The 19189-nt window shown below is 41.1% G+C and overlaps 1 protein-coding gene across 2 annotated transcripts in view; it reads right to left on the bottom strand.

The window, feature by feature from the left end:
* Positions 1-639: 639 nt before the first annotated feature.
* LOC109472653 (synaptotagmin-9-like) overlaps positions 640-19189 on the bottom strand; it is a 69502-nt gene continuing 50952 nt past the window's right edge. For both annotated transcript variants that reach the window (XM_019772501.1, XM_019772492.1), the window contains exons 8-9: positions 15061-15189; positions 640-1478 (exon numbers count right to left, since the gene is read on the bottom strand). In XM_019772501.1, the coding sequence (XP_019628060.1) occupies positions 1404-1478; positions 15061-15189 (204 nt within the window). In that variant the 3' untranslated portion in view covers positions 640-1403. The remainder of the gene's footprint in view (positions 1479-15060; positions 15190-19189) is intronic.

Genomic DNA, 19189 nt, shown 5'->3' with positions numbered 1-19189 from the left:
CCTCTAATATTGTTATCAATACAAAATGAATTGATAAATGTAGTGGCATACAAAGTACTGCATTTTCACGATCTGTGCTTGTTTTCTGTACCTGTATATATAATGGAAAAAAAAAATGAAATACATATTATAAAAAAGTACAAAAATTTTTACTTTAAAAACATTAAGTCCTGAAATAATTAGCAGTGCAAAATAATTTGGTAATTTTAGAAACTGAGGCTGTTGTATACAGCTCTGTGCAATTTGGCAATCTTACAAGCAATATATGATAAAATTTACTGTTGTACTAGGATGAGCTAAGAAACATCACACTAAAGTTGTGGTCCTTTTTCGCAGTGTAAGCTTCTTTCCTTACATTTTATGGTTCAGAATCAATAGCGAGTTTATGTACAAAATAGTGCTGCTAGATTAAATGTAATAACCTATGGCGCCAATGGTACAGATAACATCTTCACACCACTGCCCATGCCCTAAAAAAGCCCGCGTCAGAGAGAGCATAGTTCGTGCCGCGGCCTTTATATACGTTCCGATCTATTTTATCGTGACAACGAACGCAACTTAACACTCAAGATTTGCAACATCGCCATCATTACAATTCTATCTCCCAACTTTATTGCAAATGGTAGAGAAGTTTACTTGTTTTTTTTTTGTGGCACTATACTGTGTGGTCGAGAATCCAATACTAGGGAGGCGTTGCATCATGTAGTAAAAATAGAGATTGTTGACAAAACTCGCTCGTGACGCATGATCTAAATTTTGATTGCAACATATACACTTTGGAACTGTCACCATAATAAAATATTGTTGTCATAAAGTGTCGTGCTTATTGTTACGATACCACCTTTGAGTTGATATACACTGTAGAATCAATATTGAAATATATCTGTGAAATCTCTATTGAAATGACAGGGTTATGGAAATATATACAGACAATTCTAGGGGTATACACACACATCTTTCAAGGATAGATAGAATGGATAATTCTACAATCTATTTTTCTATGATTCAAAATTTACAGTTACAGCCCTAAGTGTCTTTTCTAATATGATCTCAGGCTGAAATATTTTACTGCACATTCATGCCATCTGAAAAATTCTGATGTAACATTACAATATTTCTAAATTTTCATTAGTTTATGACAATTCACATCTAAGTTTTTTGGATTGGACTGGGTCTGTATTATAGAACCTGCAGACATATCAGTCTAAATTTTGTTGGTATTTACAAAGATTGGCTCCATAAAATTTACATACTGTTGTGATCTTGTATCATACAAGATCGGAATTATATTTTCAATAATTAACAAAACAAGCCATTTTATCATGAAGGTATGTGATTCAGGTCAGCAGACTCTAAAAGATGTAAGGCAAACCCATCAGAAAACCGCCATGTCGCAAGCTTCCCTACGATATGGGAACACCGCCGATAATCCGAACCTTTGCCTGGCAGCCCGCCTTGCGACTGCTCACAGATACAACCTGGTGATAGAGACATCAGTTGTAAACAACACAACACATCAACATACATATACAACACAACACATCTACATAGAACATACATGTACATCGATATACAGCACAACACATCTACATTACATAGAATACATCAGATATATAGCACAACACAACTACATAGAACACAATACATCTATACACAGCACAACACAACTACAAAGAACACAATACATCTATATACAGCAAAACACAACACTACACTACACAACACAACAGGACACAGAACAGCAAAACACAATACATTGAATCAACAACAAGAAGGGTTGACTTTTAGTCAAGCAAGGAAAGAGAACTGAAGATGTCAGACGGCAAGTTTCAGCTGCTGAATCAGAAGCAGGCATAAGGATGAAGAGGTGACCATGTCACAGGAAATTAGCAAACAAGGAGAGACAAAACACGACATGCTTTTCTGGAAGCTAACAGCTATCTACAGCTGTCCGAGAGAATTTTGTGAATGGAGCAAAAAAAGGCACATGCCTCTCAGAAAGTTGGCTGTTAGCAAGGCTGTGGGCACCCATGTCAAGTACTGTCATAAGGGAAAGGAGAGCTAACTTTTGTACTTGATGTACAGCATTAAGCAGCATGTATGTCAATTGTCGTGTATCCTTTTGTAAAGATACATGATGGAGAGACCCCCTAATGAAGTGTTAGATACTGCAGAAGTGCTAGACAAAGCAACATGATTATTGACTTCCAAGAATCAAAAAGCTTTTGCAGTATTATTAAAAAAACAGAAGGATAGTTAGGATGTTACTTCTTTTTTTCTTCTTTTTCATGGCTTCTCAAGGGAAAAACTGAGAAGAGAGAAAATTGGGTGTCCTTCCTGCTGTGAGATACTATCAGAAATGCTGCACTGTTCAGAGGAAGGACACCAGTGGTGTCCCCACTAGAGCACACCAACAAACCTCTGGGGGAGTGACACAAATCTCACAGGGAGGAAGTCCCAACAGAAAACCTAGTGACCTGCGAGTAATTAAAATCCCCTAATACCTCCATTGATACCTCATGATGCTCCCATTTGCCAGTGTGAAAGGGCCGTGTATCTACAAACCTTTGACCAAAACACATCTTTTCCATGGCAGGGATTACGCTGGATTGACACCCAAATCCAACAGGTGCCACCAAGTCTTCCCCCTTCTGAGGAAACTAGGCTAACGAGGAGTCATTTGTTACCATGGTAAGCAAGGTGTAACAATCACTAATCCTCGTCATGGTAACTGTGGCGATTCATTTCATCACAGGAAAAACAAAGCAAGCATTCCTCAAAGTCAGACGCTAACCAAGTAGAAGCTGCATGTATTTTACTGAATATGTATGCAGATGGCATTAGGTGAAGTTGACAGGCATATCAGAAAATATGATTTGAACATCTCTCCACTTGAGATCAATGTTGATATGCAGGAAGATAAATGTAACGTTAGATATGTCTTCCTGAGATTGATGTAAGATCGTTTGATGTACATCTGCGATTTCTATCATATCTACAGCAGGCACCCACTGCTAACTCTTCCTCAACTGATGTTTGATAAGGTCCTGGAGTTTACTTTTGAAGTAGTCCCACTGAGAATGACAATCCAGCAGTGATTAGCCACGTTGCTTTTACAGAACAATGTGGCATCACACTGTGACCCAACATAACCTTAGCCTCCACAGCATGCCAAAAAACTGGGGGTTTTGGGGGTCTTCAGGGTCTTTGGGATCTTTTATGTGCTATTTTCTGATTGCATATACTATATATATTAGACAACATAGCTGGCCTGGTTGAATTTTTTGAAAACAGAAAACAGCCGAAGACCACCAAACCTCCAGTTCTATAAGCCTGCTAAAGAGGCTAATTACATAACCTCCTGTACATGTGCGAGCATACATGTAGGTGATTCACCTTAATCGAACTATTGTGTAGTATTGATTTCACATGTTGTGTTTGTCACTTTGTGTATAACTGATGCACAATGTTTTGTGTAAATTTGTTTCCCACTATTTCTAATGAAAGATAACATCATCACCCGGTATTGAAAGATAGCATCATTTTTATTCGCCGAGTTATTACATGTCAATACCCCCATCCTACGTGGAACACGGTTTTGCTTCAGATGAATTTGAGACCATTTAAATTCAGCAACTGTCTGAATATTTACTAAATTATAAATGGTCTTTACATTTCTTCTTTGATTTTCATTCCTTTCATACATGCAAAACTTTTTGTAATCCACATTCCAAAAGGTGGAAAGCAAAAGGTGAAGACAGGATAGAGTTCCTCTTGAACATCAATCCCAAAACAGCCTTCTTCTGTAAGCCTAACTCTACTACAATAACTAACAGACCTATCATGAATCACAGGCAACATCAGTGATGTTAAGTCAGAGCTAAAATCTTTGTCCATGTTTTTACACAGCAGGAATTTTAGATATCCCCGCAACTCTTTCCATGATACACTTAGAAAATACAGTACTTAGTCCCACAGCCTTCCCTGTGACTGACACCTTGATCTAATTCTGCTTGGTTAAAAGTATTTGTTTTGACAATCAGGGAACACTTCTATCCCGCTTGGTTGCCAAGGGTCACTGAGGACGCCTCGGTGACTCCCCTGGCGTCATTACAGAGGCAGACAGTCGCAATTTAGGGATGCCAGCGGGACGCTATCAGTGGCATCACAGGGTCACGGGCTGGGGACGGGCGCTTTCTCTGCCGGGACACTCTGACAAGTGTCAGCGGCACCTGCTCAGCACAGAGGGGCGGTCATTAAAGACATTATCCCGCACCCGCAAGGTCATTAAACAAATTATTACGTGTTGTGGCTAACAACTTAAACAAGTTCACAGTCTCACTCGAATCCTGCGGAATTTACGAATCGCTCCAAAGTACATATAAGGGACTGTTATAGTCTAATCTTTCAGTTGAGATGTTTCAGTACAACTGCGAAATTGGAACTATCATTCAGACACATAAATCATAAATAAAAGGATGCTAGCTGTCCACACGCCAACCCACAGTATTTTTGGAACGTGCGACCCAGTTGAACTTGGCAGACAGTGCCTACTGTTTTTAGACACATCCATTCTGTCTCTGTCATTGCCACTCGACGTGGCGACAGTCCAGGATGCTGGGGAACAACGGACCGGCACCCGACGGGTCAAGAACTCAAGAACTTCAGGAAGCCACAGAAAGCAGGTTAAGTGGTCTGTGAGGACAGCATGTAGCATGAACTAAGGAGGCTACTCAGATTCATATTCTTGGTTCACGGATTCACCTGCTTCAATTTTTTTCTGATTTGATAAAAATAGAGAAAATGTTCTGCATCAACCCTAAAATGATCAATGTTATGGCCCCAACAGTTTAAGAAAAGTCCTAGTCTTCCTAGTTGTTACTGTTTTCCATTTAACAATGCAGTGATTTGCACAAAGAAGTTGGATCTAACTTTAAACATGTAACTACCAATACAGATGAACCTTGATAATAATGCAGAGATTTGTTTAATAGTTCAAAATTTATGTTTGAATGATAAACCAGCTTTGTACATTGACTCTGGCTCCTATGGTAGCATCTGCTGTTATTAAAAGTTGCCTAGGCTGGTTTTTTTTTTAGGGGGGGGGGCACCTGCTTCATTGATTCCCTACAAATATCCCAGAAGCAACGAATCAAATTGGTGTGACTGGGCTGTGGTCTAATGTTGTGACAATAGATGGCACTCGGAGATTCATGGTCTTGGGGATGCCAAAGTTTTCTATCAACAGGAAAGGGTGCGGAGAGGTCGCCGTACCGTCTACATGTACAAGGGACTCGGATCCCCAGGCTGGCCCCCTGTAGGGCAAGAATCTTGGTGACCTCTCCAAGGTCACCTCCATTTAATCATCTGATTGTCAAACTTTTTTTGGCTGTAAACTTTTGCAGATGGAAAAGATGGATGCATTCATATGGTAACTGGAGTTCTTATGGCTGTTTAAGTATGTATTTTGTATATTTCAAGTACCCAAACTTGAAGAAGCAACTTAATGTACCACAAACAATTGTACTACGGTAAGACAAAATTATCGGTGACAATGCTAAAAGTGTTCTACATGCCCGTCAAAGTGAAAGTAGGTTTTTGTTCTTGATTCAGATATTTGTATGGTACACTGAAGAACCTTTGTTATATTGTTAAACGATAAAGAACAAAAAATTAGTCCGGGTGAAAACGTTTTTTCTTTTAATATGTAATGACACTTCACCAAAACCAGTTGAATTTCTTTGAAAAATCTGCAGTTACACGTGATAGCGGTTGGTAGGTTGACCTGAATCCATCTAAAGTTGGAACACTGAGTGGTGGATCATTCTAAATTATGACAACATCAAAAGATATAACAGTTCTAGCCCTAGCTATACTGGGCAAGGTTCATCTTGCCGGACACAGAGATGACCTGCAACAGCTTTGGTGTCACCCAGAATCGAATACCTGAAATACTCCTCTCCAAATCCCAGGTTAATAGACCCAACATCTTGACTACACCTGTTTGACACAACCGAACAACTTTCGCCTCTAGAACAGAACAGGTGCACTCGTAGGTACCCGTGGAAGAAGCGAACTTCGGTTTCGCGCCCATTTCCATACATATCTCTTTCTCAGGACCTCCTGACAAGCTTTTCTGCTTCATAAGCATGATGACAGCAGCAACCGCCGGGGAAGGGATCAGGACTTCTGACCTGGAAGGTCCGAAACCCCGTCCAGAGTGCACAGCAGATGCCCTACACCAGTAATTGATCGCAGATTTCTGGAGCCAGGGAGATGGCCATATCTGGCGCTCTGGCTGTGGGCTGTAGACTGCCTGAATTACGTCCAACAAAAAAACGTGCCGACAAATATATCTCCCCGAGATAGCCCAGATTGCGCCGTCTCAAAATATGATAATCTTGTCTACGTCCGCACGCCAATCGATAGATTGTCACCGGAGATCGGCGTATTTTCGACACGGGGGGAGAGTGAGGCATGAAATGTGCCCACCGAGGTTCTGTTTTCGCTGTCTTTCCCCAGCGGACACGACAAAACCGGCAGGGGATCCCGTGATATAGCAAGATGTCTTTACAAAGCCACGGGTACGGAATCCTTTGTTCATTACAGGAATCTCCGATACTGATCAGGAATAGCCCAATATTTGCAGCAAGGGACCTGTAGCAAGACCCGAGCCCTGACCCCCCCAGAAGATGATGCCCTTGCGGGGCAAAACACACAAGCCATTAAACCCGAGCTAAAGCCCTCTCACTCTCCCAAATCCAAATCCCCGCTGATATCGCCTGACCTTTCTCCCACTGCCGATGCTGGGACATACACTGGCGAACTATGAATTTTTAATCTGACTTTTGATTGCTTTCTGAGAGATAAGGTGGCACCAAATGGCTTTTGGATGTCACAGTGTTGCACTGATACTTTGATCTGGCCTTCTCCGACAGAGCAGCAATCATTAGGTGCTGCGCGCAAAGAGAGGGATGCTTTGCGTATGCACGGCACCGCGGCAGGGCGCTCGATACGGCAGCAGTCGACGCTATTGTCAAGCGGCGCTGTGCTACTATCTAACGGACAACTCGTGATCACCCTGTCTGCAATGTGCTTTTAAACACATCTCACTCACTAAAACCGTTAACAAAGACCGTCCCACAATCACGCGAACACTTTCTCTTACAAAATCAAATCCTGTACACCCTGAAACCTCGCAAATTTGCACCTTTTAGATTAGAAGAATTTCCCTCGAAAACCGTCAACAGGAAATCAGACTTTCCACTTTACCAACCTCAGACGTTTGCTCATAAAACATTCATGGCCCTGCGCGGCCTTGCAGACTTCCGAAACAAGTTTTTCCTGTACGAGAAACTAACAAGCTTAATGCTATTTTACTTACAAGTGGTCCTCCTGCGTATCATCCAATTTTGATCCTAACTCCATTAATGTTTGTCCTCTCGGCATGGCAAATGGCTATCAGGGACGCACAGTCATGTGCAGTTGATGAAAAATTATCACTTTATCAAAGGGGCAGTTACAGAGCTAAGTACCTTTCAGATTAGCAAAATCATTCATCTTGTAGCATTTACCTGTGACCCACACATGGACAGCGTCCACACTTTGTTTGCATTTTTGTAATGAATAGAAAGCAATTATGGTCAAAGATTTCTGTTTTATATAATATATAAAATGAATGAAAGAATTGGATAAAGTCTCTAGCATCTGCTATCTTTCGTCCATGCAACTGAGAATTTGTTTTATACATTATCATTTCAACAGGAATACTTTTAAAGAATCATCGTTTTAGTTCTAAAATGAATGAAAAGAAAAGTCTACCAATTGAAATGTATACTTGATCAGTATACCATAAATTTTAAGAGTATCGTACATTGTATTTTGTTATCCTTTACCTGTATATATTGATACTGACCAATAACAAAAGTACAACATACATGTAGGTATGTTGATATGAATAGGTATAAATACATGTACTAGTAAGTGTGAAGCCCATTGACAATGGCAGCCCATGTTTTTCTCAGAGATTTCAGACACATACACATATCTCATTCTTCCTAACCACACAGGCCTGGACAGTGGGTTGTGAAGGGAGCAGGCATTACTATCATTAATATTTGGGCCAAATCAAAGCTGTCACAAAAGCAGAATCCATCAGGCCTGACTCCTGAGAGACAGCCCGAGCGGGCAATTCTTGTAAAGGTCAGACACTCGGCGGTGTATGTCTCCACATTCTCCCTCATTTCAGGAAATTCTATGGCACTAATGACTCTCACCCCTGGTATTTCCATTATTAATACTTCTGACAGGGACTGGGTGACGGGGACACGTTCGTTCCCAAAGTTTGTCCTTTGAAAAAAAAGTGTTTGCACTCAAAGTTGATCATACTCCATGGACTGGGGACAACGTTCGTCTTCCCAAAGTTTGTCGCTTTGAAAGAAGTGTTCGCGACTCAAAGTTGGATCACTTGGTTTGAACTGAGGTCTCTTAAGAAACAGATATGATGACAATGGTAGCATTTACGGTGATAAACATAGTAAAAAAAGTCAGTTAAATTTTGGAGAAGTCAAGTTAAACAGTTTCTGCCTCATCAGACACTGTGATACACATTTTTTACAGTTGATAGATAAAATTTTTTCATTGCCAAAATCAAGGTTATATCTCCACTTAAATCTCCTTCCCAAAATCAAAGTAAGACATTAGCATATTAACAACATTATGCTGACCAAGAGTATCTTTTAAATGAAATATTTACTTAAATGTATTAAGTCAAGATATCACTTTCCTAACTTTAAGAGACTTCCAGACTTCGAAATGCTAACAAAGAAGGTATTGAAAAAGTGGGTTTCAATAGATACAGCATTCAGAGATAGATAGTCATATCTAGGGGTCATTGACCTACAAGGATAAAGCTTTCACAGTAGAAGTATGATAATATTGGTGGTGTCAGAAAAAGGGCCTTGAGACTTTTTTCCTGTCAAAGTCTGACATTTGACATGCCCCGACAGTATGGCCGCTCAAATTAAGCTGTCAACTTCAGCGCCGATAACGGCGGGAACGATTGTTGGTAAACAATGGCGGCGGGAGCATCGCAGCGTAAGGCCGCGCTCTTAATTGCGAAGTGGAGCCGGGACTAACCAGGGGAAAACAAAGGGGTGCTGTGAACCTGAACCCAGGGCAAGGAGCGAGAATGTCGTAATGGCTCCAGCCAGGGAGCAGGCATCCTGACTACGTGACTGGGAATGTATTGCTGGTGGCTATATTCATAACAACTTTGTGTACAATATAACTAGTGTGGGGTGTGGTGTTCTCAATATCAACAGTTAGACTTTCTATAGTCATCGTGATCTTACGGGTTTAGTTTAGTAGGGAATATTTGGAGTAAACTACAGCTTTTTTTCTTGCCATGAAACACATGTAACATGAAGATCATTGTGTAGTACAAGTTAAATCACTGTTAATGTAATGTTACATGGCAGAGAAAAAAAAGCTTTTTAGAAATTCATCAAACGGCACCGTTTCTTTTTTCAGACTAAACTAAATGTGCACCATGCAGCAGCACACAAGCTCTGTTTAAAACTTCTGCAGCATCAATCGAAAAAAGATTAGTTTTTTGTGTGTAAATCTAAGATGTAAAAATTACACACAACAAAAGAAGGGCAGAAATAAGTGATACTTGATAGCCAGAAGCATGCCCCCGTTAAGTGTGTCGGTGCCAGCAAGGCGGACCTTTGATTCCAACCCAGTTTTCCCAAATTATTATAGAAACTAAAAAAAACTTGCCCTGGGTGCACCAGGACTGTGGGGTGTATGGAACCTAGCTGTCATCCAGTTGACTTGAGCCAGAACACTTTATATGACGTCCTTGCCTTCAGGTATGAGTTATTACCACCCTCATTAGGTCTTGTTTTCTCCTTTTCCTTTCTTTCGCCTTCGGTGATGATTAAGTCGAAGGCTTTGTAAAAAGGACTTTGTACAGCTGCTATTATTTCCGTCCTTTTTTCCTCCAGCATCTTTTATTCTTTGATACAGAAAGTCCGTCTGGTTAGCGCTTGCCACAATGGAGAGGCAGTGCACTATATGCTATAATTCAAGTCAACAGGACATCCTCACATTGTTAGGGGACACCAGGACATGTGCCCGGTGATATTGTCTGCTTCTCAAATAAATCAGTCCTTCCTGACAGTAGCGTTACGGTCCAAATATCATCTTTGTCATCCCACAATGTGGGTACCAGTGGGGCGAGTCCTGGGAAGAAACACAGAATAACACGCACTTTGTCTACTTTTCAATTAGAGGACATTAAAACGAAATAAGAGATGATGAGAAGAAACATCTAACATTGAGGAACGCACAATAAGATTACCACGCTCAACTATCTGGTGAATACCTTGTCAGCATGTTATCTATGTCCCTGATAAGACACAGGCAATTTGGCGTCCCACAATAAAAAAAGATCCTACTTTTTCCCACGGAAAAATGTGGGTATACCGGTAGGCAAGAATTCCTTGCCCCACATGCATGTTTATTGTGAGCATCATGCTAAAAAGTTGAGCAAACATGTCAATAATACACACCTGAGAGCTCGATAGAGTGAGCGTGTGTCAAAAAAAAACTTATTAGTGTTTTCAACAACTTTCTGTGATGTTTTTAACTATTAATTTGAACTTTTATCCTTTCAGATAGCATCTTTAATCTTTGTAGATTTACAAAATTGACAATACACGAATAACACTTCAGTCTGATCAACTGCCTCTATCCATCCATGGTGGGTAGTGTGTAAATCTAGGGATTGTTCTTGTCTGATAACAATTTTCATACTATTTCTAAACATGGATGACAATGTATCACATGTGACATTCTGCAGTATTAGCTTGTGATGCCTGTACATACATGCAGTTACGAACATCGTAACTCTTTAAAAAGTTTTTGATAAACATCTCAGCGTGTGTGCAATACACTTGTCAAGAAAAAGCTTTAGTGCTTTATGAAGGATCTTTCCCCATTTTCCAATTTGTATCAACAAAAACAGCACTTTGGACAGTCATATAAAACAGAAAGTTTTCGTCTTCCTATACCATCTGAATGCACTGGTCACCATGTAGCAGCTACTAAGTTAGCTTTTACCCCCTAAAGTGCAGTAACTGAACATTAACAACATATCCTGCTACTGTGTGCACATCTGTATAACCTCTTAAAACAAGCTTGGACAGTTTGATAGACTTTGACTGTATTCCGTTTGTTCAATTGTTGTGATTATCCAAACTTCCGAACCACTCCACAGGATGAATACGAGCTGCTGCCGTGCTGCCGACAGTCGGACAGGGGCTCTTTCTCTCGCACGTCACCGCAAACAAAGTTTGAAGGTAAAATACAAGGAACGCTACGACGGGTGACTTCTCCCGTATTAGCAGGGTAGAGGTAACATACCTCCAGGCCACTGGTTGGACTGTTGGTGATTTTTGAGACAGGGCCGTGTGCTAATTGATGGCGTCCCACCCACCTAGTGACAGACTGGAACCATGTGTGGTGTAAATCACTCAACTCAGGCCTGGGATTCTGTCAGGACCAGGCCTGGGCTGGAACAGGTGGTTTGTGCTTGGAAAGTCTGCCTGCCTGTCTTTTTTTCTTGTCATAATAGTCCTCACACCTGCCTCTATAGCCTTGCTGTATCGTTAATCCTTCAGCATGTTGTCATTCCTGTCATTGCCATATTGTGTACAGTTTGTATAGTGCAACCGGTGCTGTGTGATGTGATGTTTTAACCCTCAGCACACTGAAGTAGCCATTTAGCCACCGATTCTCTATTGGTTATAGGGTGAGGAAGGAGGGAGAAGGTTATGCTATAACCGAGCATATCTCTGACTTGTAAAATTGACTCGAATAATCCATACTGTGAAGCTTTTTACAGGAACACCCACATTTCACAGTTCTCTGCACAGTAGTTAAAACATAAAACAGTCTTAGGGCCAATTACTCTGTGATGGAAACTTTTGTAAAGACAGTTTGAACATCAAAGACTCTCTTGTCCTGCTTGCAATGTAAATATTCTAACCCACAACTTTAATGAAACAACAACAGCACTTGAAGACATAAGTACAGCGTATTATACATGTAACTTGATTCAATTTCATCAACCTAATTGAACCATAGGAGATTATCCTCCGCATCTGTCATTTTCTTGATAGGATTGAGACTTTGTCGGATAGTGATCAAGGATTGTTGTGTAATCCTTTGATCTACAAGGGATCATGCATCCTTGACTTCAACACACAGGAAACAAAGGCAGCACACACTGAAACCACAGGCCATGCAATGGTTGTTTACATATCCTGAGTGTTGATATTTTCATTGTGCCAGTCCTCACCCACTGACCTCCAAGACATTTCTGTTTTTGTTTTCTTTCTCTGGCTCTCGAATTGACAACTGTGGGCAGACGCTGCTTGATTTATCACGCACTTAAAGAAGTAAGAGGTTTGGAACTGAGCGAGCGGTTAGGTGGAGAAAATGTGCATTATAAGACCAGACAAGCGCAAATTACACTAATGGATTTCATTACGCATGAGAAAACCTGTTGTTCTGGTCACAGGAAGCCTGGCCCTCAGACAGGGCCGCGTACATTGTAAGTCACGCTAATTAGTGACTGACGAACTCTGCAATTACCTGGATTTTCACACCTGAATTATCATCTTTGAAATACTGCTGTCTGTGCCGTGGTTAAGCAAGAAGGCACTGGATTTATCTATCATTTGAAGAAAATTCTCTCATCATCAATGAATATTTTAGAAAGTTGAGCATAGAAAACACTGCTCAGTTCAGGAGTAAACCTACTTATAATTGAGGCTCATCACAACTTTACAAAAACAGAAGCAACCTGAGGTTTTTCTAAAGAAAACTTTTTCAAACTTTCCATTGACTTAACGCTTTCTTATTTTGACATAGCAATGTCACAAAAGCATGAGAGAACACCAGCAATATGATGTAGTTTGTGAGAATTTAACAATTTTAGCCATAGAGTGCTTTCAATTGACACATTTTGCTTGTTTGCCTGAGTATTAAAAAATTCATGCACTGTCAAATATAATTTCTCACCTCAAACATTTTTACATCTATAAAATAGTTATGAATGTAACTTTTGTTCACAGAAGCTCTTCATCGAAAAGAACATTGAACAACTGCCTCTCTCAGGCAGCTCACTTAAATGTATTTATTTAGATGTTGACTACATGGCAAATTTAGTACCACAGTGATTGAAACCTCCTTGATCTAACTCAAGCTGTATGTGTTATCAGTGTGTGTGTAAAGATATATAGCTGGACACTTCAGGTATTGTAATCATATGTCTTACAAGGATTAATGTTGATTAAAATGCTTTGTCTTCACCTATTTGGCGACAGAATTCAACCTGTTTGCAACTTTAGCTTACATATTCTTGCTCACAAGTGCAAGAAGGCAGTTGTCGTCCCAATTGGCAAAGGGCTTTCCGACAACTTAACTTCTCCTCTCCTTTCAAGGGGCTATCGTCGTATGTTATCATATCACTTGCGCTATCATATATCTCGGCAGCGATGGACACGATAAGGGTTTAAACTGATCCGGGCAACACAACAACACCGCCGCGGCCGCCCCAGAACCCAGGGCCCCGCGTGTTCACTGAGGGAGAACACCTTCCAGCAAAATGTCACACATGCCAGGGTAGCGGCACTCTGTCGCCCGCCCGATTGAGCTGTCTGTGGACCAGCTGGCACGGAATGCCGGCCGCCCGACCGTCTTCCGAGAGGCTCGGCGGGTCGGGAGCCATCACGACTTCGCCAGGCCGTTTGTTACAGTTCCAAAAACATGACAGGGCGTGTCTCTAGCACAGGAAATGTGATATTCAGTCCACAGGCGTCTCTCTTCCTTGGGTTATCTCCCAACTCTGACTGTTCTGTCTGTCTGACTGATAGCATGCCTCCAGAAGGACGCAAGGATTGATCCAGATCGTGGCAGATAGAATTTCAACATTCGAGCCAATTACAGAAGTGAAGTGGCCATTTAGTAAATGTGTTGTTGTCTACTGCAATAACCAAAATAATTCTTTGGGTGTTATCTTGTAATGAGTCATTGACGATCCCCACGCTAATTACTCTGGAGTGGGATTATGAACCATTTCGCACAGCGATCGGCATGTGAGACAATATATCTCTCCGCGACAGTCCCCTGCAGACTTTTACAAAAGCTCACTCACCCGAGCCTTAATAGGAAGTTATGGGATAAACATGGGAGATTCCTGGACTTTTTTCCTCTTTATGTCCATACTTGTTAAAAAGTCTCCGTGCCAAAGGAAATGTCAGTCCCACTCCTGAATAGGAAGTTTTTAGGGACTCCTGCAAAGAGGAGTCTGAATGGCTTCTAGTGGATACCAACAATTTGTCATTGTCCCACCAAGTAGCCAAGGGAAGTGCATGTACATCCTTTTCATGTTTTGATCTAAACGATGGCTTCATTCCAAGTAACTTGTGCTAGACTTACTGCATGCTGGTAACTTGATACAGACAGGCTCTTATAATATTACTGTACAGTCTTTTCTTGTTTGTTAGAACAGAGAAGAAAGAAGCTGTGATATGAAAAAGGGATGCAAAAAGGGATGCAAAAAAGGTCGGACAGCTTGCAAGAAAATGAGTGATTGTGATGCATGCAGTAATGCAAGACCCAGTGCTCATAACACACATACAAACATCAAACATGAACCTCTTATTAATTTCAAATATGCTAATAGCTTTTTTACATTAGCATACAGCATATGTTGTCAAGTTGTACCCTTTAGATCCGGGTGATTGTTTGATGGAAAACAAGATGGCAACATTTTGAAAGTGGATCCCACAATGCACTTTGGTTTCGTGCAGATCTCCTTTTTTAAAGTTAGAACTTATTGCTCAAACTTTATCTCAGTCTCTACATGCAGCTATTTCCAGAGCAACTTATCAGTGCAGCATGCCTCGCTTTCTTCACTATAAAAAAGTCATTTTATGTTACAAAGAATTCCAAGAACATAAACATTTTTGAGTAAGATAAACTGACCTTGTGCCCTGTGTGCTTGTGGAAGAGAAACTTGGGGAACTGGTAGGCAGAGTGAGCGTACATGGCCTCCTTAAACTCCTGTAGAAGCGCCCGCTGGGCCCACTTCGTCCGCACACGGTCAGAGTTCCTCTGTGAAAACAGACAAAAACACATCTGACATGAGAGATAACTCGACGCAGTATCAGCCAAGCGATACTGGTCCCATCTCAAACACCAGCGGCGCTAGCCTTACCGCTGAATCTTTGATCCTTGTTTCTTCATCACAAGGTACAAACAACGAGATAGGAGGACTCCAGATCGCTTTGGTCTCAGCGACAAGGGCTGCGTTCACATCTGTTACTTTGCTGATATCGAAAATGGCACACCTCTTGTCTTAGCGCATCTCAGGAACCCGCGATTATCACCTTCGACAGTCATCTCTTATAAACCATACTGACATTTTAACAGAGCACACAACATCAGTCGGAGATTTTCTTTGTTTAACAAACGAAAGAAGATCCATCACAGAACTGGCCTTTTTTTTCCTGTACGAAAAAGCACCAAAGGAAAAGTTGGAGGCTTAATGTTCTTACGATGTCCCACGCGTAGGCTGTACCTGATCTTTACTCCTTAACCCACTTATCACACCTGTAAACACTTTATTTCAAAACTTGTACTCAGAAGATAACGAGATTTTTGATAGCGCCGGCCGCTCTCTACCCTGTCCCCTCCTGAAGCGCGCTTCTAACGATCTCAGCCTTTCCAGAGGTCCGTCCACCTGTTGAGATAGAAAATTTACTGGCTCATAGCAACCCGTATCGGAGTGTACAGCGACACTTATCTCCTTATTTTGCGCATGACAACTTGTCCAAATTACTTTCTTATCTGCAAGACATGCCGCCTGCTTCCAGCAGCCAGAAAAGATGGTTTAATACACACACAGAGAGATACCAGTTACTGCAATATCAACACCTTAGTGACTATCTGCCTGCTGATAACATGCGCCCATTAATTATTCTGCAAAGCCTGCCACCAACATGCCTGGCATTTTTATGTCCAGATATTTGAAATATCGCATCTTCGCAACAAAGGCGGACGCTACTGCCTCTCAAAGACCCCTGCCACCACAACTCTCGCGATTGCTAATAACGGTGGGACAACTTCATCATATAGGTATGAACGTAAGAAATCTTTCCGAGCGGCGTGTACCTTGATTTACAATAATTACACGAGATATCAGCGCAGCAGACTTCCTCCATCGGCTGTGACGGAGGCGATAGTTACAGCTTCGTGACGCGGGGGAAAGACGGATGGAAGTTTCCCGGGGATGAGCGCGTAATCTGAAGGGATACGAATGGCTATATGTGGCTGGGCGAAACAGGGCGCCAAAATACACCAACATCACTCAAAAGCACAGCTAGGGAACACAACGCTCCACCCATTGTAAATCTACGCATACACTACATGTTTAAAAGTTTGTAGCGGAAGAAATCCTGGAAAGAAACTAAATCTCTACATGCAGCAAAGTTTTGGAGATCATTAACGAAAAGTAGTGGTGTTACTTGAAATGTCTGACAGTTTTCAAGATTTATCTAGCTGCTTGAGTAACAATAATTATTCCTTGCGCACATGTAGGTAATTACCTGGACATCTAACCTTCATTGACATATTCACGTTATTTCTAAGTTGTACTACCTTGCTGCTAGTTAATTCAGCACGGAATTTGTTTTGAGGCACTCTCTAATTAATATATTATTCTGCTGGCAAAGAATTACTGTGGAGAGCTTATCTCTAGACAATTATCTAATAAAACTGTTGTCTCAGACTGTCAGCTATATCTAAACATGATGCATGTGCTAAGTCCCGTGATAAAATGCGCACATTTGTCTTTTACACTTTCTTACGCACAACAGCCAACAGTGGGTTACATCCAGCCGACATATCAGATCATTTCATCTTGTATGAAAAATGATTTATAATAATTACAGCCGTATCAGCGCGAGAGGGACCAAAGGTATCTGTTCCGAACGATCGAAGCAGACGACTGTTTGCGTTATGAAGTTATCTGAGGAAGATAAGGACCTGCCAACAGTTGAGTTGTCACGTATGACTGCGAGCATGTTGACAAACTTACGAGTCCCGGGGTCAGAGTGCACTGAATCTACAGCGCCACGCCGCTACAGCGACAAGAGGTGTCATCCCGAAACCTTGGAAACTATCGGGGTGCCACGAAGAATGCCGGCAAATCGTTACAGATAAGTTGCAAATCCCCCCCAACCTACAAGACTCATTTTCTGCTAATGACTCCATTAATTACCCCTCAGACGGGGCTGTTTATCAGGGGGACGGCGACACTCTCGCATCGCTCACCCTCTATCTTATCTCTGCAGTGTGAACAAGTGGACTGAGGGACAGAGGGACAGACTCTGTCAGGACAGATGATAGCACTAATGATTTTTATTCTTTTTACAACTCTCTTTTTTTCCGCGATAAGCCACGCTGGAATTTTGACTGCTCGCACTATTGCAGGCATCAATTCTGGTGGAACAATGAAAGCAATAGATCATTGATACACATTCAGCACATGACAGATGCCATGTATTATAAAGCCAGAGTTGGGCAATGAGGAAAATAAGCTACAATTAATATTGTCTATATCATATTGCCATATGAAAATAAAACATTTTGTAAAAATATTGTGTAAGTTACAAAGTTTTTGATAGTTAATGTCACCACCCTGTCATCAAATTTTATGTGTTCTGATTCCAAACTGGAACAAAGAAGTTTATTTCTCCAGACAAGGTGCCACAAAATCTAGCATCTTTTCCAAGATTGAAAAATTCTGTACATTTTCTGGCATGTTTTAATCAAATGTCCTTGATCCTCCTAAATCATATAGTTACCAAGTTGGCATTCATAGGTACAGACACAGCTATACAGGTGTTCTTTCTTTTTTTCCAGTTTTCAGTGTTTTAGCCTCTGTCAGGTGCAATAAATTACTTGCGAGACCATTAGAACGCCGTGTTGTGTACGCAGATATGATGACTGGTTACTGTGTCCAGACGTCAACTCTCTCACAAACGGCGCTTCATCATACGGCCTTCCGGACGCCATTTGCGTCAACGACTTCCAAATTACCGTCATCGGGATTTGAACGATCAGACTTTCCTAAGCAGCGCTTCCGAGATCCACTCCTCGATACCCCAAAGTGCTAATCATTTGGCCGTTTCATGGAGATCACTAAGCGTGTAATGCCATCGTAAAAAATCAAACTGTCGGCACTTGGTATTACCATAGTTTACAGTACGGAGATGGCAGACTTCCGTATCATCGGTGCTCATTTGGCACAGACAGAAAGTTAAAGCAGAAAACGGGGATTAGTAGTGAAAGGTCAAGGTTAGAATAAGGGCGGTATTGTTGTGTTAATGAGCGCCATTTTGCTAGGAAAGACAACAAAGCAGCATCACATTATAGGCTTTCTCCATCATCTATTTGTCCCTACATCACTAGACAGAATTTTGCTGCTCAGGACAAAAATTCAACTCTTTCATCTGCATGACAGACAAAAGAGGTACCCACATTACATTGTCTGCAGGTTGCCAACAGTGCCACACAAAACTTCCTCAAGATAAAAAGATGGAGCATTTTGAAATCTGCCCCTCTCAAAATGCAGGAAATAGCATTTCAATGGTCAAAAAGTTCAAAATTTTCCCATGGAACCACTTGATTCACCGCTCCGCATTCAGCTTTGTGATAGAACCATTGTGTTGGTGTCTAAACTAAACGTATAACATATCATAGATCACTAATCTATACTTTATCAGTATTCTATATTTACGTATCTCTGTAACAGATTTATTACTCTCAATGCATATGATATTTGCATGTTAACTTTAAAACATGATTCATACTGATGATGTGAGGACAATGCACAATACAGTGTCTATCTAAGATTAAGAAAGTTTTGTTTGAAGATGACCCATATGATAATCAGGCTCCTGGTCATAAATGTATATCTTTTGTTTATGACTTACAGTTTACATATGCCCTCTACCACTTGTATCAAAAAGGTATCTCTACTAGAAATCTTCCCATAACGCAAAACTTGGGCAGAATTGTGGCTGCAGTTACTTTCAATCAATTGGTGTTT

The sequence above is a fragment of the Branchiostoma belcheri genome, unplaced genomic scaffold, assembly GCF_001625305.1.
Source record: "Branchiostoma belcheri isolate BF01 breed outbred unplaced genomic scaffold, Haploidv18h27 scaffold10, whole genome shotgun sequence".
Taxonomy (NCBI): domain Eukaryota; kingdom Metazoa; phylum Chordata; class Leptocardii; order Amphioxiformes; family Branchiostomatidae; genus Branchiostoma; species Branchiostoma belcheri.
Note: the sequence above shows the minus strand (reverse complement) of the source record. Positions and strands in the feature narration are given on the sequence as shown.